At 35.7% G+C, this 18602-nt stretch overlaps 1 protein-coding gene across 15 annotated transcripts in view; it reads left to right on the top strand.

The window, feature by feature from the left end:
* Positions 1 to 18602, top strand: part of STAU2 (staufen double-stranded RNA binding protein 2) — a 309584-nt gene that overhangs the window by 58205 nt on the left and 232777 nt on the right. For all 15 annotated transcript variants that reach the window (XM_058699866.1, XM_058699864.1, XM_058699865.1 and 12 more), the window contains one exon: positions 2216 to 2351. In XM_058699866.1, the coding sequence (XP_058555849.1) occupies positions 2216 to 2351 (136 nt within the window). The remainder of the gene's footprint in view (positions 1 to 2215; positions 2352 to 18602) is intronic.

Raw genomic sequence — 18602 nt, 5'->3', positions numbered from 1 at the left:
ATTCAAATGAAGAATTTACATGAAATCATTTATTGATTCAAATGATATGAATATAATACTTTTACCTGGCTTACCACCCAATTTTGGTATAGGTGGGAGGACATTTATATGCCACTAGTGCATTAAAATCACCTTACTGGTGCTTTTTAAACTCACAGTTTCTTATTTATTGCCCTACTTAAACGATGAGGTCTTTTAAGCTTTTTTTTCTTTTTGAACTTTATGCTATCTGTGTCTGTATGATTATGGCCAAGTCAAATTTGGAATGACATAAAGCTTAACAACTGATTGATTAACATGCTAGTTATTAAACTACGATCTTTATGAAAGAAGAAAAACTTAAACTTTGAAAGGCATGGACTGCTCGTTGGTGTTAGGTCTTTAGAAACTTTTACACAATTTCTAATAAAGTTAACCATAAACCTACTCTGCGATCTAGCAATTCCACTGCTAGTCATATACCTGAGAACTTACTGTGTATGTCTCTGCTAAAACATTGTGGCTTTATACTTGTTCCCAACTGGAAACAACTCAAATGCCCCATTCATAGCAGAATAGATAAACTAATGTATTTATTCAGTGGAATACTATTCAGTGATAAAAAATGTTTAAAATACTGATATATTTGACAAAATTTCTATGTTGAGTGAAAAGCAAGATAGAACAATACATGTTCAGGTTTGAAGAACAGGCAAATCTCTGATGACAGAAGTCAGAATAGGTAACTCGGGGAGGTGGGTGTTGCCTGGAAAAAGGCGTGATGGAACTTTCTGGGTTATGGAAATGTTCCTATCTTGATCTGAATGATGGGCACTGAGTGTTTACATGTATAATAATGTGTGGATCTGTATGCTTAAGGTTTGTGCATTTTACTTATCCTTTGGTAAAATCCTGTAGGAAAGAAAGAAGGAAAAGAGAATCCCTTTATTCTTGCCTTTCTCTTCCTCTGCCCTGAGTATTGGTATTAAATTAGGGATTTGGACTAATTGGACTCACTATTCAATATGTTAACTGTGCTTTGCTGTTTTTCTTATGCTTATCTTTTCCTTCTTTCCCTCCTCTGTCCTTCCACTCTCTTTATTTTTCCCCTTAACCTTGGTTATAGTTCCTGTCCTTATACTCTTTAGCGGCTTCACTTGAACGCTTTAGAAATGAGATATGAAGTGAGCATTATAGACTCTTGATGGATTGCTTATGCCGTGGCTGCCAGTTGTGCATTTGTGTCCGGCTCTCCCACCCCTGGTGGGTGCTTTCTGCCAGCCCCAGTTTCTCTGCTGCAATAAGTGGGCCCATGTTTGTATGTGATGAACGGAGTCTTAAATGTATATTGCAGAAGGTGTAATTCAAGCAAAATAGTGTATATAGAATTTACACTGATTACTACTTTCTCCGAAAACTTAGATTCCTTTGTATAATTTGTTATATGGAACATATATACATATGTTTTACTAAATAGCCTCTTTTGGTACTCAAAATAATACGATGTAATAATTTACATTGTGTGTTATTTATTATGGATTTTTCAAATTGTCAAAAAAGTAGAGTAAATAAGATAGTAAACATCCCTATACCCACCACCAGCTTCAACAGTTACCTTGTTTGCCATCTGTCTCTCCTCTGGAATTATTTTGAAAGAAGTCTCAGATACATCACTTCCTCCAAAAACGCTTCAGTGTGTATCTTTAAAGATTATTTATACAAAGCATTAGTATATTTACTTTGTCTTGTATGTGATAGAAACTCAAAATTTAGTTTTATTAGGTAAGTCCAAGAATTACTGATGACCCTGTATTCATTGCTAACTTCAGCTGCTTGATTAGCAAAATATAAAAATATTCACAGATGATAATGTTTTTAATGATTAAATAACTGAAAGCTTCCTGGGGTGAGTAATTTATGCTGAAGTTCAGTACTTTATAATATTCGAATTAAGCAATCTATGAGTCTTGTGTTTCCCTTGTTTTGAAATAGTATGACTTTCAAATTGAATTTTTGGTCATGAATATAAAAAAAGGTTGCCAAAACCCCAAAGAGATTTCATTAGAAACAATTTTCCTGTTCATGTAGTTTGTATTTACATCCCTGAGACCATCATACAGACAGGCCATTGACTCCCACCTTCTTTCATGGTAATGACATGTAATGTAAGTATGGCTTGTGTGATTTATTATGGAAATATTTCACTTGTGTGCTTTTAATATTTTTTTTTAAACAGGTAGTATAACTCCAACTGTGGAACTGAATGGGCTTGCTATGAAAAGGGGAGAGCCTGCCATCTACAGGCCATTAGATCCAAAGCCTTTCCCAAATTATAGAGCTAATTACAACTTTCGGGGCATGTACAATCAGAGGTTTGTATGTCTTCTTTGGTTTTGTTCTCATTTATTATTTTGTGCACATTGTAAAAGTTTCTAAAACTCAAAGAGTATTTGCAATGTGAAGAGAATTTACTTTGGGCATTTTGCATGGAATTTAGATAAGTCGGGCTCAAAGGAATATTTAAAGTAATATATTTTTAAAAGTAACTGGTTTTCAGGAACTAGTTTTTATAGAGTCATGAGAGCCCTGTATTTGTTGCAGGCAGGACCATGTTTTAAAATCATGCCACAGTATAGTGCTGAGTTCTCAGTTGACTTGTAGATACTTAGCTTAGCTAGTGTTTTTCTTAATTTGTCCAAATACATTACAAACATGAGTATTTTTAATTTATAGGAAATTTGTTGGAAGAATTTACTGAGTCTTTCTACACATTGCATAATTTTGTGATAGTTAAAGTGTAAGAGTTTTCTTTTGTAGGCAAGGCAGAATTAAAAAAAATGTGAAGTGTTTTTTTTTTTCTGATCATTTATAAAAGTCACGTAACTCATTGTAGAGAATGTAGAAAATGCAGAAAGTTAAAAAGAAAATATAAATAACTTGTAATTCCAGAAATAAATGCCTTTAATATTTTGATGTATTTTATATTTTTTTTATTCTTTGCACATTTATTTAACCAAATTGAAGTTATCCTTTATTCCTTAATATGCAATTTCTACAGTACTTTATGGAGGTACCATGTATGAATCACAAAACGCACAGATCTTAAATGTACATTGTGATAACTATCATTTATGTATATACATACATATTTATACTTTAATGGATCGCTTTTTACATATGTATATCCTCACAACATCGCCAGTGTGTTTCTATCACCCTGAGAGTGTCCTCATACCTATTTGCATTTATTACACCTCCTCCCAGGAGTAACCATGGTTCTATCACTGTAAATTAGTTTTGCATGTCATTGAACTTCATATGAATAGACTCATATAGTATGTACTCTTTTTATTTGGATATTTTCACTTCATATAATGGTTTTCTTGTTTATTTGTTTTTGTTTTCTGTTTGTTGCTTGTACTGTATCTGGATTTTGCCATTTTTTATTGCTAAATAGTGTTCCTTTGTTTATGAATATATCATAATTTATTCATTCCACATGTACAATATTGTGCCCTCTTTTCATTGAATAGGGATCATTTTTCATATATTTCTTTTAAAGTTTATTTATTTTTTAATAATCTCTACGTCCAGTGTGGGGCTCGAACTTACAACCTTGAGTTGTAAGAGTCACAGAAGAGTCACATGCTCTTCTGACTGAGCCAGCCAGGCGCCCCCAATTTTTCACATTTAAAAAAAATTTTTTTAACGGTTTTTTCGTTTTGAGTGACACACAGAGAGAGACAGAGCCTGAGCAGAGGAAGGGCAGAGAGAGAGGGAGACACAGAATCCAAAGTAGGCTTCAGGCTCTGAGCTGTCAGCACAGAGCTGGACGTGGAGCTCGAACTCACAGACCATGAGTTCATGACCTGAGGTGAAGTCGGACGCTTAACTGAGCCACCCTGGCGCCCCCATTTTTTATATTTTTAAGTGATTTTTGAAAAACATTTTTGATGGCTATATAATGCTTCATTTGGCCAGGTTATACTTTACAAGGATATAAACAGGTACAAACAAAGAATACTTGATGAGTATATAAACGAAATGCACCTGTTGTTGATCATCTAAGTTGTTTCCCCTTTTTTTGGGCAGTTGTAAGCAATGTTACCGCAAACAATTTTTACATACAAATTTTTGTTCACATCACTGATTATTTTCTTAAAATAGATTACTATAGGGGAATATTAGGTTGAAAAAAATAATGTTACCCAATTACATTAACATTTGTACTAATTTCTTAGAGTATATTCTGTTCCATTCTGACAACACTGACTTTTAGAAATACATTGTCTTATTTGATGGCTAAAAAGTGGTATGTTTTTAAATTTTGGTTTTATTGATTACTTGTGAGGTTGAACAGTTTTTAAATATTTTTTAGTCACTTGTCCTTTTTGATTTGTCTAGTTTAATTTGCTAACTTTTGTTGTATTACTTGACCAGTCTTCAAATGTTTACGTATGGAGGAGAGGGTATTAGCATTGCCTCTTTTGTTTAATTTTCCTGCCCACCAAAAATTGGCTTTAGTTTTGTGTTTGTTTTTGATGTGCAACAGTTTTAGATATTATATGGTCTAATCTATAATTTTTGTGTGTTTGATTTCTCCCGCTCCTTTTATGCCTAAGAAATTCTTGTGATCAGATGTTTACTAATTCTTAAGAAGAATATTTTTATTGAGATATAATTGACATATAACATTGTACAAGTTTAAAGTGTGCAACATACTGATTTGGTACATTTATGTTGCATTATGATTGCCATTGTAGGGTTAGCTGACACCTCTATCATGTCACATAATTAACATTTCTTCTAGTGTTAAGATGCTGATACATTTTTAAGAAATTTTTTTTAATGTTTATTTTTGAGAGACAGAGCATGAGTGGGGGAAGGGGAGAGAGAGAGAGAGAGAGAGAGAGAGAGAGAGAGAAAATCAGAAGGAGGCTCCAAGCTCTGAGCTGTCAGCACAGAGCCCGACGCGGGGCTCGAACTCACGAGCCGTGAGATCATGACCTAAGCTGAAGTCGGATGCTTGATGGACTGAGCCAGCCAGGTGCCCCAAGATGCTGATATTTTTAAAATCATTTTGTGTACTTACTGACATTACAGTTCAGATGTGTGAAGAAGATATTTAGTGTACATATAACCTGATACCTTTTGGTGTCTTCTTTGGTAGTGCGTATTTACGATTTAAAACTCAGTCCTATTCAGATTTTAAATGGTTCCTTTAAATACTATTGCTCAGATTCTCTAATAAAAATGTGTACAATCTCTTAGACTTCTGCTCCTTCCCGCTTTTCTGCTGGGTGTGTCAGGGGAATTTACTGTGTTGTCGTGGTAGGGAAGGAGGGACCCTCACCGTTGTGTGGGTGTTCTGTATTGTCCGCTGGGCTTCTCTGCTCTTTGTGGTGATGTCCCTTGCCTAGCAGATAGCCGACACCTTTCTTGCCGCCTTGCTGAAACCTGCAGCTGGTGACGTGTGGTCCTGTCAGGTAATGCTTCCACAGAGTCTTGACCATCTCCCCCCTTACTCTTTTGGCCTAAATCCTTAACTCCCTTTGTTTTCCTGGCATGTTTTTCCATTCTTATTCTCTTCTTAGTGTCTCCTAGTTGGAGCATCCAGTGGCAGGCTTACCAGCTCTCAACTTGGTGTCCACACCCCATAGGTGGCAAGAAGGGCATCACATGTCTCTTGTAGTTGCTTTACTTTGTCTTTTTCTGTATAACATGCGTATTGCCTTTCTCATGAGCCTGAGGTTACCTAATATAAATAAAACTATTTGTCCACTTAGCACAACAGATATATTTGGTCACCTGAATTAGATATACTTTGCCTTGTTTGTACTTGCAAGATATTCTGTCTTTCGATTTATAAGTTCATTTATTTATTTTGCGGGGGGGGGGGCAGAGTAAGAGAGGGAGAGAGAGAATCCCAAGGAGGCTCTGTGCTGACATCGCAGAGCCCAATGTGGGGCTGAAACCCACGAATCATGAGATCATGACCTGAGACAAAATCAAGAGTCAGAGGGTTACTGACTGAAGCACCCAGGTGCCCCTTATTTTTAATGTACTATAATGAATAGTCTCATGAGGATATTATATTTAAATGCTTATTGTATTTTGATATCTATAGTCCTTTATTGAAATCTTAACTAGAGTTTCGATTAGTGAATTTATTACTTTTAAATGAAAGAAATCTGGTGCTAAAGCAATGAAAAATCAGACAGTAATCTCTGTGGATTATTAATATGGAGCTCATATTCTAGCAGGGGAGGCAGTCAGTAAGAAGTGGTTACTTAGTGAGAAGGTGACTTTTGATAAAGACCTAAAAGGAGAGAGGAAGTAAGTAGTGAGAATGTCATGAAAGAGGGAGAGAATATTCCAAGCAGAACAAACAGCAGGTGCAAAGCTCCTGAAGTGGGAATGTTCCAGGTGTGTTGATGTCTTTACCAGGACACCAGTATGGCTGGAAAACAGTGAACCAAGGGGAAGAATAGTTGGCATATGAGAATGTGACAGGGGTCCTGTGGTTTGGTTTGATTTTTTTTTTCCTGTGGTAAGTTTTATGTTAAGATGTTGACATTTTTCCTTTCTTGGCAATTTCTGGTTTCAAGATGTGATTCCATGGTTGTCATGAGGGGCACAAGAAGTTATTTATGGCTTCTTTAGAGGGTTGTGCCATAGTCCATTCCAACTTCATGGAGAAAGTGGACTTTGCTTCCAGATTGTTGGAGAGGCTTTTCAGATTGTTTTGAGATTCTGCAGATCACAAAAAAAGGTAAAAAGAAAATAGGGAAGTACTGGTAAGCTGCCAGGCCGTGTTTCAATGTAAAAGCTGCTCACAAAAGGGCAAACCTAACCATTACTCATTAGGCTGTAAAAATTATGATTTCACATATGACCTTCATTTGCGGATGACAACACCTGAATGTGTTACAGGGAATTTGGAACCAAAGATCAGAGGGGGCACTCTTCTCCTTGTCAGACTCCAAATGAATCAGTAGCTTCTTAATAAGTCAGGGAATGAAAAGTTAAAAAGTCTAAGAAACAAATATTGTTTAGAGGGATTTATGTAAAGGTCATGTCATTTTCTACTTAAAATAGTATTAAGTAATAATTAGGTATTACCCATGTTGTTTTTTTTAAGTGTATTTATTTTTATTTAATTCTGTTTTTTCCTGATGAGGTTTCTACACTCGAACTGACTCAAAGGCTAAGGAGGCACTTACAGAAACCACCCCTCCACCCCTATCCCTCCACTGTCCTGTTTTGTGATGGCTGGGGAAAAAAAGAGATTTATCCATTAGCAAAATCTGGATGCAAGCTGGATTCTGAAGTACCTGTATCTTTTTGTTACACCCAAGATGTTTAAAAATGAATGTATCCAGTTACATCTTTTTCCTTCTCACTTGGGCCACTGTTCACTAACAGATATAAAGTTGAAAGCTACAAAAATTTATATGACAAAGTGTAGGATATAAAGTTTGGAGAATACTTTATGCTCTTGTTCTCCTATCTTTGTTATAAAAGTGGTATACATTATCCCAAGGAACAGAATGGTTGAAGTCAGGCCTCCAACAGACAGTTTATCAATTTTGTGTATGCACAGATGCAAGGAGCATTACTGCTTGGCTAGTGGCCAAAAGGTCCCCAGTCTGCTGATGCAGATGGCCAAAGGCCCACAACTCAAACAAGACTTTGTGAAAATGGGGATTTTTGCCTTAAATAACTGGGAGGTCTCTTGGGGAGATTTCAGGCATGGTTGAATATAGGGCTTTAGTGTTCTTTTCCCTCATTTTCCATTTCTCTTTTTAGTTCTTGTCTCATTTTTCCTCTGCTTGGCTTCATTTTTAAAGAAGCTGACTTTCATTTGCTGTATCTCATATGCTACAAAGTCCTTAGACATGTGGTACCAGAGAAGGAACAAGTTTTTGTGTCATTCTTAGGAAAGTCCTAGGAAAGACTGAGTAGACTATCCATCCCTTTGTCATTCAGACTGGATTTGGGGTTTGAGAATAATTAGCCCATGCTTGGGTTTGTGCCCAGCCAGGAGAAACAGGGATTTATCCCATTCAAGTTGCTATGCAGAGCACAATTATTTTATGAAAGATTCCCTCAAGGCAGAGATCCTGGAGAATCATTTCCATTACAGTCAGAACCTTTGGTTCAAATCCTGATTCTGATGCTTTTAGTTGTGTGGTTTTGAGCAAGGCACTGGACCTCTCTTAGTTTCCTCATTTCCTAAATAGAGATGATGATAAAATGAAAGGACTTTCATGAGATCTTTCATTAAGCAAATATTTACAAATGCCTGCTTTTTGCCACATGTCGTGTTAAGAGTAGATACTTTAGTAGATACTTTACATAGTCTGGTAGACTCTGAGTCCATTAGAAGATGAAAACAATGCAGAGAAACAGTAACAGAGTGATAGATGTGACCATATGGTGTTGTGGAAACACTGAGAACAACCACCTCACTCATATTGGGGAATCAAAGAAAGAAGCTTCCCAGAAGGAAATGACACTTGAACTGCATCTCCAAGGTTAACTAGGCACTAGCCAGGTGACCAAGGTAAGGAAAAGCAAACTAGGTTTTGGGAACAACAACAAGGAATCCTGAGAAGTTTAGTTCATCATGGACTTGCAAGCCATGTGGTATGTCTGGAATGAAAAGGCCAAAGTTCAGTCAGGGTGCTGATCTGATGTCCTCAGATGGCCTTGGGAAGAGGTTTAGATTTATACTGAAGGTGATTGGGAGCCACTGAAGGATTGTAAGCTGAGGGATAAAATAATTTGGTATCTGTTTTAGACATATTGCTTTGGCAGTATGTGGGAAATAGTTTTGATAGGCTTAAAATTCAAGGGAGAAAGATGAATTACAAGGATGTTGTAATTTAGGCTTAAGGTGATGAGAGCCTGGAACAGTGAAGATGGAGAGGAAGGCAGTGTCTATTTAGAAGTATATTTAGAAGGTGAACTTGATAGCACTTGGGGATTGAGTGGATGAGGAAAGTAATGAAGGGTAACTTTCACCTATCTGGATCACTAGTAATATTTTTCACAATGAGGAGTCAGAGTTGATCTTTGGAAACATTAGGAATTCTGTTTCGACTATGTTGAGTTTAAGCTGCCTGTATTTAGGAAGAGCCCATTTTACTATTCTTTAAAGCCTCAGTGGAGGGTATGTATGGGAAGATTATCTTCAGCTTTGAAAGTTTGTTGGAAGAACACATGGGAAGAGGAACTTGAGGGTCTGGAGCCTCCTTGAAGCTCACACATCAGAATGCATCCTGCAGACAATGACATTGTTTAGGTTACAACCAAAGTTTGAGTGACCAATCTGTTCTTTGTTCATGTAGATTTATATTTCCTTCTCAAAAGGATTTAGTTATGCTGCTTTGTCATTATTTGATTTGGAAAAATTTCATGGCACGCCCCCATGCCAAGCACGGCCATCCTCAGGTGTGGTTGGTATATTTTGTGTCAAGACAATATTTTGTTGCTAATGTATCGAATTCCTGGTCCAATTACTTGTACCTGGGTTAGTAAAGTTGCTTTCTCTTAAGATGTATGGTATGAGTCATAGTAAGTTAAATAAGGAAAGAGAACTATTTTGCTAAAGTTTCTTGTTCCAATGGGCAGAGCCAGGTACCTACTTGAATCTTCATGGTCTCCCCTCTTGTTGCCCAAGTCTGTGAGACTTGGAAAGAACTTTTTGGACAGCTATAGCTATCAGTGGAAATTTGATAGGGTGAAACAGATTTTTTTTTTTTAACGTTTATTTATTTTTGAGAGAGCATGAGCAGGAGAGGGGCAGAGAGAGTGAGACACAGAATCTGAAGCAGGCTCCAGGCTCCGAGCTGTCAGCATACAGCCCAGCGTGGTGCTCAAACCCATGAACTGTGAGATCGTGACCTGAGCCAAAGTCAGATGCTTAACCGACTGAGCCACCCAGGTGCCTCAGATTTTTTGAAGTACCTGAACTGATTTTATTTCATTATGTTAATTATCAGTAAAATTAGAAATAATCAAGATTTTAGTTTATGAAATATCTTGTTGCATCTCACAGTTTGTTATATAGGCTGATGACTAGCTGCTAATACTGTGTGGTGTGCTATTAATTTTGAGCTTGTTCCAACTTTTTAAAATTATGCCTTAAAATTTTCATCCCACCATAAAGTTTATGTTAAAATTTTAACATACAGTGTTATATTAGTTTCAGGTGTATAATTCAAACCATCAGTCTAAGTGTCCTTCACTACTTTCTATTGCCCTTTGAAAAAGCAAGTTGGAAAGTAGAACACTTGAGAAACAATGTATTTGTATGGAGCAGTATAAACAGGAAAAGCCTATAATTTCGCTTTCTGCCACCAGGTGGTGCTTGTGTACTGATAAAACAACATGCAGACTGGGTGAGTTTACACTGGTTAGTATTCCAGGGCTGGTGGTTAACTGATAAATGAGAGGTTAAACCATATAAAGTCATTAATATTTTACCTTTCTTTGTCCTATAAATATGTTATTTTCATATGTTTCAACGTAACAGGAAAAAGTCAGCAAAGTACACAACTTTAAAGCCTCTTGGATAAATGAAATAAATGTGAAGTAGTGAAAAGCAGGAATTCATTCAAGTAGTTATATATAATTTTGCCTTTTGTACATTATATCCCTTGATTTGGGGAACATATTCTTTTCTCTATTGTATACTTTATGTATATTACAACTTTTCAAAATGATGTTTCTTTTCTTTTTAAACATTTTTAAGCTTATATTTATTGATTCCGAGAGCGAGTGGGTGAGCAGGGGAGGATCAGACAGAGGGGGAGAGAGAGAGAACCCCAAGCAGCCTCCGCACCATCAGCACAGAACCCGACGCAGGGCCTGAACCCACAAACCATGAAATCATGACCTGAGACAAAATCAAGAGCCAGACGCCCAACTGACTGAGCCACCCAGGCACCCGTCAAGATGACATTTCTTTTAAAAATGATATTTCTTCACGAGGATACTACTTTATAGGTAGATGTAGAACTGAAAGGCTATAAGACAAAAGTGTTCAATATTCTCTATTTTTACCTAGGATTACATTAGTTAAATTAGAAATGTGTTTTTATTTGGGGGAAATAAATCCAAACCCATAATAAAGAAGTGTTAAAAATACACTGTGTTTTAAGACTCTTACAGTGAGTCAGAGAAGAGGATTTGAGTAGGTTAAGAAAGCAAAGATGAGGGAGAATGAACTGGAGCATGAAGCCAGGGAATCAGAGAGCAAGGGAAATGAGGGGTTTAGTCTGGGCCAGAAGCTCTTGCCTTAGGCAACAGTATTTAAAATTAAGAATAGGAACTAGTGAACATTTTGACTCTTTAAAACAAAAGTTGTGGGGCGCCTGGGTGGCTCAGTCGTTTGAGCGTCCGACTTCGACTCAGGTCGTGATCTCTCGGTCCGTGAGTTGGAGCCCCGCGTCGGGCTCTGTGCTGACAGCGCAGAGCCTGGAGCCTGTTTCCGATTCTGTGTCTCCCTCTCTCTGACCCTCCCCCATTCATGCTCTGTCTCTCTCTGTCTCAAAAATAAATAAACGTTAAAAAAAAAATTAAAAAAACAAAAACAAAAGTTGTAACTCTTACTCATCTGGTAAGACCAGATATGACATACTTCATTTTATGAAATAGAAATACAACATTTTGCTTTGAAGTGAAATATAAAGAGCCCTTCCCCACCTCACATCTGTTTCTTCAAGAATAGGAATTAAGAATAGGAACTAGTGAACATTTTGACTCTTTAAAACAAAAGTTGTAACTCTTACTCATTTGGTAAGACCAGATATGACACACTTCATTTTATGAAATAGAAATACAACTTTTTCTTTGAAGTGAAATATAAAGAGCCCTTCCCCACCTCACATCTGTTTCTTCAAATATTAGATAAAAATAAAATTATTAAAAATATTGTGGGACTTATGCTTTTGGCTATAACTGGGACCAGATTTACCCTCCCCCGAATAAACACCTAGAAAACCTAGGGAGGTTTCTTACATTATATGTGAACGGATATAATATACGAAGGGAAGTTATGGTAAGTTAAAGATGTCTATTGATGCTGTGCAAAAAAAGAATAGTTAAGAATATAATAGTGGGTATAAAATAGAATAAGAAATATAACCTAAAAGAAGGCAGAAAAGAGGGAGGAAAAAAAGAGTAATGAACATATGGGATAAATAGAAAACAAAGAGCAAGATGATAGATTTGAACCCAGAGATATCAGTAATTATGTTAAATGTAAATGGTTTAAATGCTTTAGTTAAAAGATAATGTCAGACTTGATAAAAGAGCAGGAAATACAACCATATGGTATATAAAGAAATCTACTTTCATTGTAAAGACACAGATTGGTTAAAAGTACGGAAAATGATATTTCATGCAAACACTAATCATAATAAAGCTGGAGTGGCTATATTTATATAAGACAAAGTAGACTTCAAAACAAGAAGTATTGTCAAGAATAAAATTACTGGGGCGCCTGGGTAGTTCAGTCGGTTAAGCGTTCGACTTCCACTCAGGTCACGATCTCATGGTTCGTGGGTTCAAGCCTCGTATCAGGCTCTGTGCTCACAGCTCAGAGCCTGGGACATGCTTCAGATTCTGTCTCTGTCTGTCTCTCTCTCTCTGTCTGCCCCTCCCCTGCTCACGCTCTGTCTGTCTGTCTCTCTCAAAAATAAATAAACATTAAAAAAATTAAAAAAAAAAAGAAAATTACCAATGATAAAAGGATAAAATCATCCAGAAAACCTAACAATTGTAACTATCCATGCACCTATGAACAGGCTTTAGAATAACTAGGCAGAAAACAATTAAACTAAGGCACTGGTGTGGGCTAAATTGTGTACCCCCCAAGTTCATATGTTGAAGCCCTAACCTGAAATGTGATAGTATTTGGATATAGGGCCTGTGGGAGGTAGTTAGGTTTCGAGAGGTCATGAGGGTGTGGCCCTCATGATGAGGTTATTGCTCTTTTAAGAACAGACACCATACAGCTAGCTCTGCATATCCTCTGCCCTTGCCATGTGAGGACCTAAGAAGTCGGTTGTCTACGAGCCAGGAAGAGGGCTGTCATCAGAAACTGACCACGTAATCACCTTGATCTTGGACTTCCAGCCTCCAGAACTGTGAGAAAAGAAATTTCTGTTGTTTAAGCCACGCAGTCTGTGGTATTTTGTTATGGCAGGCCAAGCTAAGACAGTATTCAATAACACTGTCAATGAGTGTTCTGGATCTCCCTATCTAATAACAGCAGAATATATATTCTTCTTAAGCACACACAGAACATTCACCAAGATAGATGATATGCTGTGCTATGAGACAATTCTCAATAAATGTGAGAGAATTGAAATAATACAAACTGTGTTCTGATCCCAAAGGGATTGAGTTATAAATATGATAAAAATATCTGGAAATTCTTTAAATATTTGGTAATTAAACAACATATTTCTAAATAATGCATGGGTCAAAGGAAAAATCACCAAGGATATTAGAAAAATATTTTAAACTAAATGAAGATGAAAATGAAACGTTGAGATATGGATGCAGCTAAAGCAGTGCTTGGAAGGACACGTATAGCTTTAAATGCTACGTGAGAAAAGAAAAAGTCCAAAATTATTGCTTAAGGCTTCCATCTTAAGAAGCTAGAGCTTGCACTCTCTCTCAAAAAATAAAATAAACATTAAAAAATATGTGAGCATCTTACAGACACAGAAAAAACATTTGATAAAAGTCAGCACTCATTCATGATAGAGACTCATCAAACTAAGAATGGAAAGTAGTTTCTCCTTAATGTGATAAGGGATTTCTCTAAACAGCTTATAGCTGTTGTTATGTTTTGTGATGGAAGACTGAATATTTTACTTGTAAGGTGAGCAAGGCAGCGATGTACATGTTATCACTTGTAGTTAGCATTGTACTTGAGTTCTATTAAGTGTAATAAGAAATAAAGGTGGGGGGCAATATTGGATAAGAAGAAATAAAACTTGTATATGCAAACACCATTAGTTTTTTAGAAAATTCTTAACTCAAAAATGAAAAGCTACTGAAGCAAATGAGTTGAGCAAGGTCACAGGATACAAGGTCAATGTACAAAACATCAACAGTATTTCTATTTCATAGTAGTGAACAATTGAGCATTAAAATAGTATAAAATCATGTCATACCCGGTATTAAATCTAACAAAATATATGTACAGACTGTGTACTAAAACTAAAAAATATCGTTCCAATAAATTAAAGAAGACTTGATATAGTTAAAATGTCAGTTATTCCAAAGTTAACATACAGCTGTAATGCAATCCCAGTTAAAATCATAGCAGGGTTTTGTGTGTGTGTTTGTAAAATTGATAATATTTGTGTGGAGATGCAAAGAAACTGCAGTTACCACACAGTTTTGAAAAGGATGGACAAATTTGAAGAGCTCATACTACCTGACTTCAAGACTTGTTCTAAAGCTTCAGTAATCAAGACAGTTAAATACTGGCCTGGGGAGTGATCAGTGGAACAGAATAGAACAGAGGTTGGCAAACTGGCTCATGGAGCAAATCTGGTCTCCCTGTTTTTGTGTGGCCTGCAAGCTAAGAAGGGTTTTTTACATTTTTAAATGGTTAGGAAAAAATATTTAGAAAAAGATATTTCATAGCACATGAAATTTAGATGAAGGTGAAATTTTAATGTCAAGTTTTATTGGAACACAGATAGGATCATTTGTTTGTACATTGTCTGCAGCTGCTGTCATGCTATATAGCAGCAGAGTTGAGTAGATATGACAGCTTATATGGCTTGCAAAGCCCCAAATATTTACTATTTGGCTGTTCACAGAAAAAAAAGCTCGCTTGATCCCTAGAATATAGAATCAAGAAATAGACCCACTCATATATATAAGTCAATTTGTTTTTTCTCAAAATTAACTTTAACAGAGATGCTAATAGGCAAAGGATACTCTTTCCCTCAAACAGTGGTAAAACAATTGGATATCCAGATAGAAAGAAATGTTTCTCAACACCTACCTTACACCACAGACAAAAATTAATTAGAAATGGATCACAGACCTACGTGTAAAAGTTAGGGCTGTAAGTTTTCAGAAGAAAACACATTATTACTTTGGAGGTAGGCAAAGATTTTATCAAACCTAAAAAGCATGAATCATAATTTACAGAAGAAAGTATTTTGCTACTTTAGGGAAAGGTGAAGATCTCTTCGAACCCAAAAAACACAAATCATAAAAGAAAAATTAAGAAATTAAACTTTATCAAAATTTAAAACTTCTGATACCTGAAAGTCATTGTTTAAAAAACTAGAAAGCAGGACATACACTGGAAGAAAATATTTGCAATACATAGTTTGACACAGGATTTGTATCCAGAATATATAAATGGACACTTAAAACTTAAGACAAACAAATGAGCAAAGTAATTGAATGGACACTTCACTAAAGGAGAGATAAGAATGGCTAATAAGCCTTTGAAAAGATGCTTGAAATCATTAATTTTCAGGGAAGTACAACTTAAAACAGTAGTTAAAATTTAAAAAGACTGGCAATACCAAGTGTCATGACCAGGCAGGGGGAACTCTCATACCTTGTTGCTGGGAAGATAAATCTGTATGGCCTTTTTGTCATGGTTTGTAACTTTCTTTTGAAATTAAAGGTATACTTACCATACCAGCCAGCAATTCCACTCTTGGTGTTTACCTAAAAGAAATGAAAATATGTGGCCAAAGATTGTACATAAATATTTGTAGCATCTTTCTTTTTCTTTTTTTTCCTTCCTTTCCCTTCCCTTTCGTTCCCTATCCTTCCCTTCCCTTCCTTCCCCCCTCCCTTTTTGCATCTTTATTTATAATAGCCCTAAAATAGTAATATCCACCACCAGTTAAATGGTTGAACAAATTATAATGTAACCATGCCATGGAATACTACCCAGTAGTAAAACGTTTGATTCAACGAATCTGAAAAGCATTATGGTGTATGAAAGAAGCCAGATACGTATGTGTATACTGTAAGATTCTGTTTTCATGACCTTCTAGAATGGGCAAAACTAACCCATAGTGACATAAAGCAGTTCATTGCTTGCCTGGATCCAAAGGTGGGGATTTTTTCTACAGGGAAGCCTTTTGGGGTGATAGAAATATTCCGTATCTTGATTGGCTTCAATGAGTGTGTCAAAACTCATTAACTGTGAGCTTAAAATAGGCACATTTCATTGCATGCAAATTTTATCTCAATAAAGCTGAGGGTTTTTTTTAAAGTTCATGTATTTTTAAAAAATATTTTGTAATACTGAATTTTCTTTGAAGCTAAAAGTGTGTCTAAGAAAGCATCAGATTTTGCCTCTCAAGCATTTCTCCAAAACCATTGTAAATGTTTTACTAGGGGCTAAAATAATATTTACCTCATAGAGTGTTTGAGAATAAAATGGCATGTCTATAAATTGCTTAGCTTTTGCCTTTGCTCAGTAAATGTTTAATTGTGAGCCTTTATTATATTGTAGCTAATATAGTTGTAAGTACAGGATCTGGAGTTGGAATGATGGCTGTGTGGATTTGAACAACCTTCTAATTCTCAGTTAACACATCTGTAAATTGGGGAGAATAAATTATGCTTCTTCATAATGTTGTTTTCAAGATTAAATATGACAATTCCATGACTACACATGGTCCATTTTCTTACTTTACCATAGTGTTTGTATTTCCTTAAAAATAATTTTAAGTATCAGAGTATTTGCCCTAGGACATTGTTATTTTGAGAGGTTTTTAATAATTCACTTCTGCCCAATTAAAAAAAAATCAGATATGATTCTATTATTATTTCTAAGTATTTACTTACCAGAAGGAATGACTGATTCTATAATACGGAAATACATACCTTTATTTAGCCTTTTGCTGGAATTTAGTTGATCCTGGAATGATACTGCCATTGCAGCCCAGAAAGTCATTTCGCCTTTAGAAAACTGTGCACATGAGCAGTTATTAATTTGGGATTTGGGCATGAGCCTAGAAATTCTGTGCTTTTTATTAATTATTTGTGGCATTTATACAGCTACCTCTGCTGCCTTGCCATAACTTGATAGCCATCCATTTTACCTTTGATCTTTCAACTTTGTCACTTTCATTCCCAAGGAATGGTTAGTTTGTGTTTGCTTGCCACTGAGTTAGTATTCAAAGACTAATAACTTGTAACAAATTTCCCCTGATACAAATTCAGAACTCCAGACTCCTTTTTCTCCTCTTACAGGCAGTCAGGCAAGCCCAAGGCTCACCATTTAATTTTGTATTAGACACTGTTTAAATTATCTGGTACGTTCAATAAATAAATAAATAAATAAATAAATAAATAAATAAATAACTTTTTACATGTCACATGTTTAACATTTTTCATATCCCCTTAAAACAAAAACAAAAGTAGAATAAACAAAGCCAATCCTTAAAAAAAAAAAATGACTTTTTATAATTCTGGGTTGATCGTTTTATTTTATTTAGCCACTTATTTTTGTAATGCTCTTGAGAATCCTTTTTGAGTTCTTTATGCTGAATGTTTAAAAATTATTCTCCATAAAGGTGAGTATCAGGAAAGTAGCATCAAAGCCCTCATCTGTAAGGTGGACTGTAAGTCCTCATCTCCCACAAGTTTATCATGATTCTTTAGGAAAATGTACCCTGGACTTAAATGTGATCAACACTGTATTCAAAACTCTTTATAAGAAGTGATCCATCTTTCTAGCCATGATTTTTTTTTTAGAATCCCAATAACTTGTCTCCTAGATTAGAGAAATAAGCAGCAGCCTGTATTATTTTATTTGAGACCAATTTTACCAGTCTGTTGTTCATCCTCTGGAAACCAAGTACAGTAGTTTGTTCCCTATGTGTTTGAAGCAATACTCTACCACAAATGTTTCTTTCATGTCGTTCAGCAAAATCTTGCTTTAACAATGCATATTTACCTGTGTTTTAAAAAATACCTGGACAAAATGACAGTTCAGCTTGTGAAGACCTTGTTAACGTGGCATGTGCCCTATAGATGAGTGGGCTTTCTATTTTTAGAATTGTACAAAGAATTTATCCAGTTGCTAGTCTTAGCTCTGAGAAATTTCAAAAATTCTGTCTTTTTGTCTTTGTCTTGGAGAGTTCCTTTATGAATTGAAAAACATGATCTACCAGGTGTTTTTTCTTAATGTTCAATCACTTGTTACATATTTTGTTCAACTGTTGATTTTTAGCAAAAGGTTTATGAAGTTTTTAATGTTAACTGGATTTAGAAATAAATTTAAGTATGGTTTGCAATGTAAGTGCTATGATTATCAGTGAGAGTTTATGTTACATGTTTATAGAAGTTTCTGCAATAATAGTATTTCTTGGAAATGAAATATTGTGTCTAATAAATTCTGGGCAAGATTTTGGGTGAGCATCAAAATAGGCCATGTCCCAAAGTTTGTTTTTATGTTGGTTACTGGAAGCTTAGAATGTATTTCTCATAGAGTGTGGTACATGGTGGCACAGTTCCCAAGATATTCCATAAAAGCTCTTTTTAATTACAGTGAACCATATACCTTGTAAATAGTTCTAACTTTGGTTTCCAAGGAACATTTTCCCCTC

The sequence above is a fragment of the Neofelis nebulosa genome, chromosome 14, assembly GCF_028018385.1.
Source record: "Neofelis nebulosa isolate mNeoNeb1 chromosome 14, mNeoNeb1.pri, whole genome shotgun sequence".
Lineage (NCBI taxonomy): Eukaryota > Metazoa > Chordata > Mammalia > Carnivora > Felidae > Neofelis > Neofelis nebulosa.
Note: the sequence above shows the minus strand (reverse complement) of the source record. Positions and strands in the feature narration are given on the sequence as shown.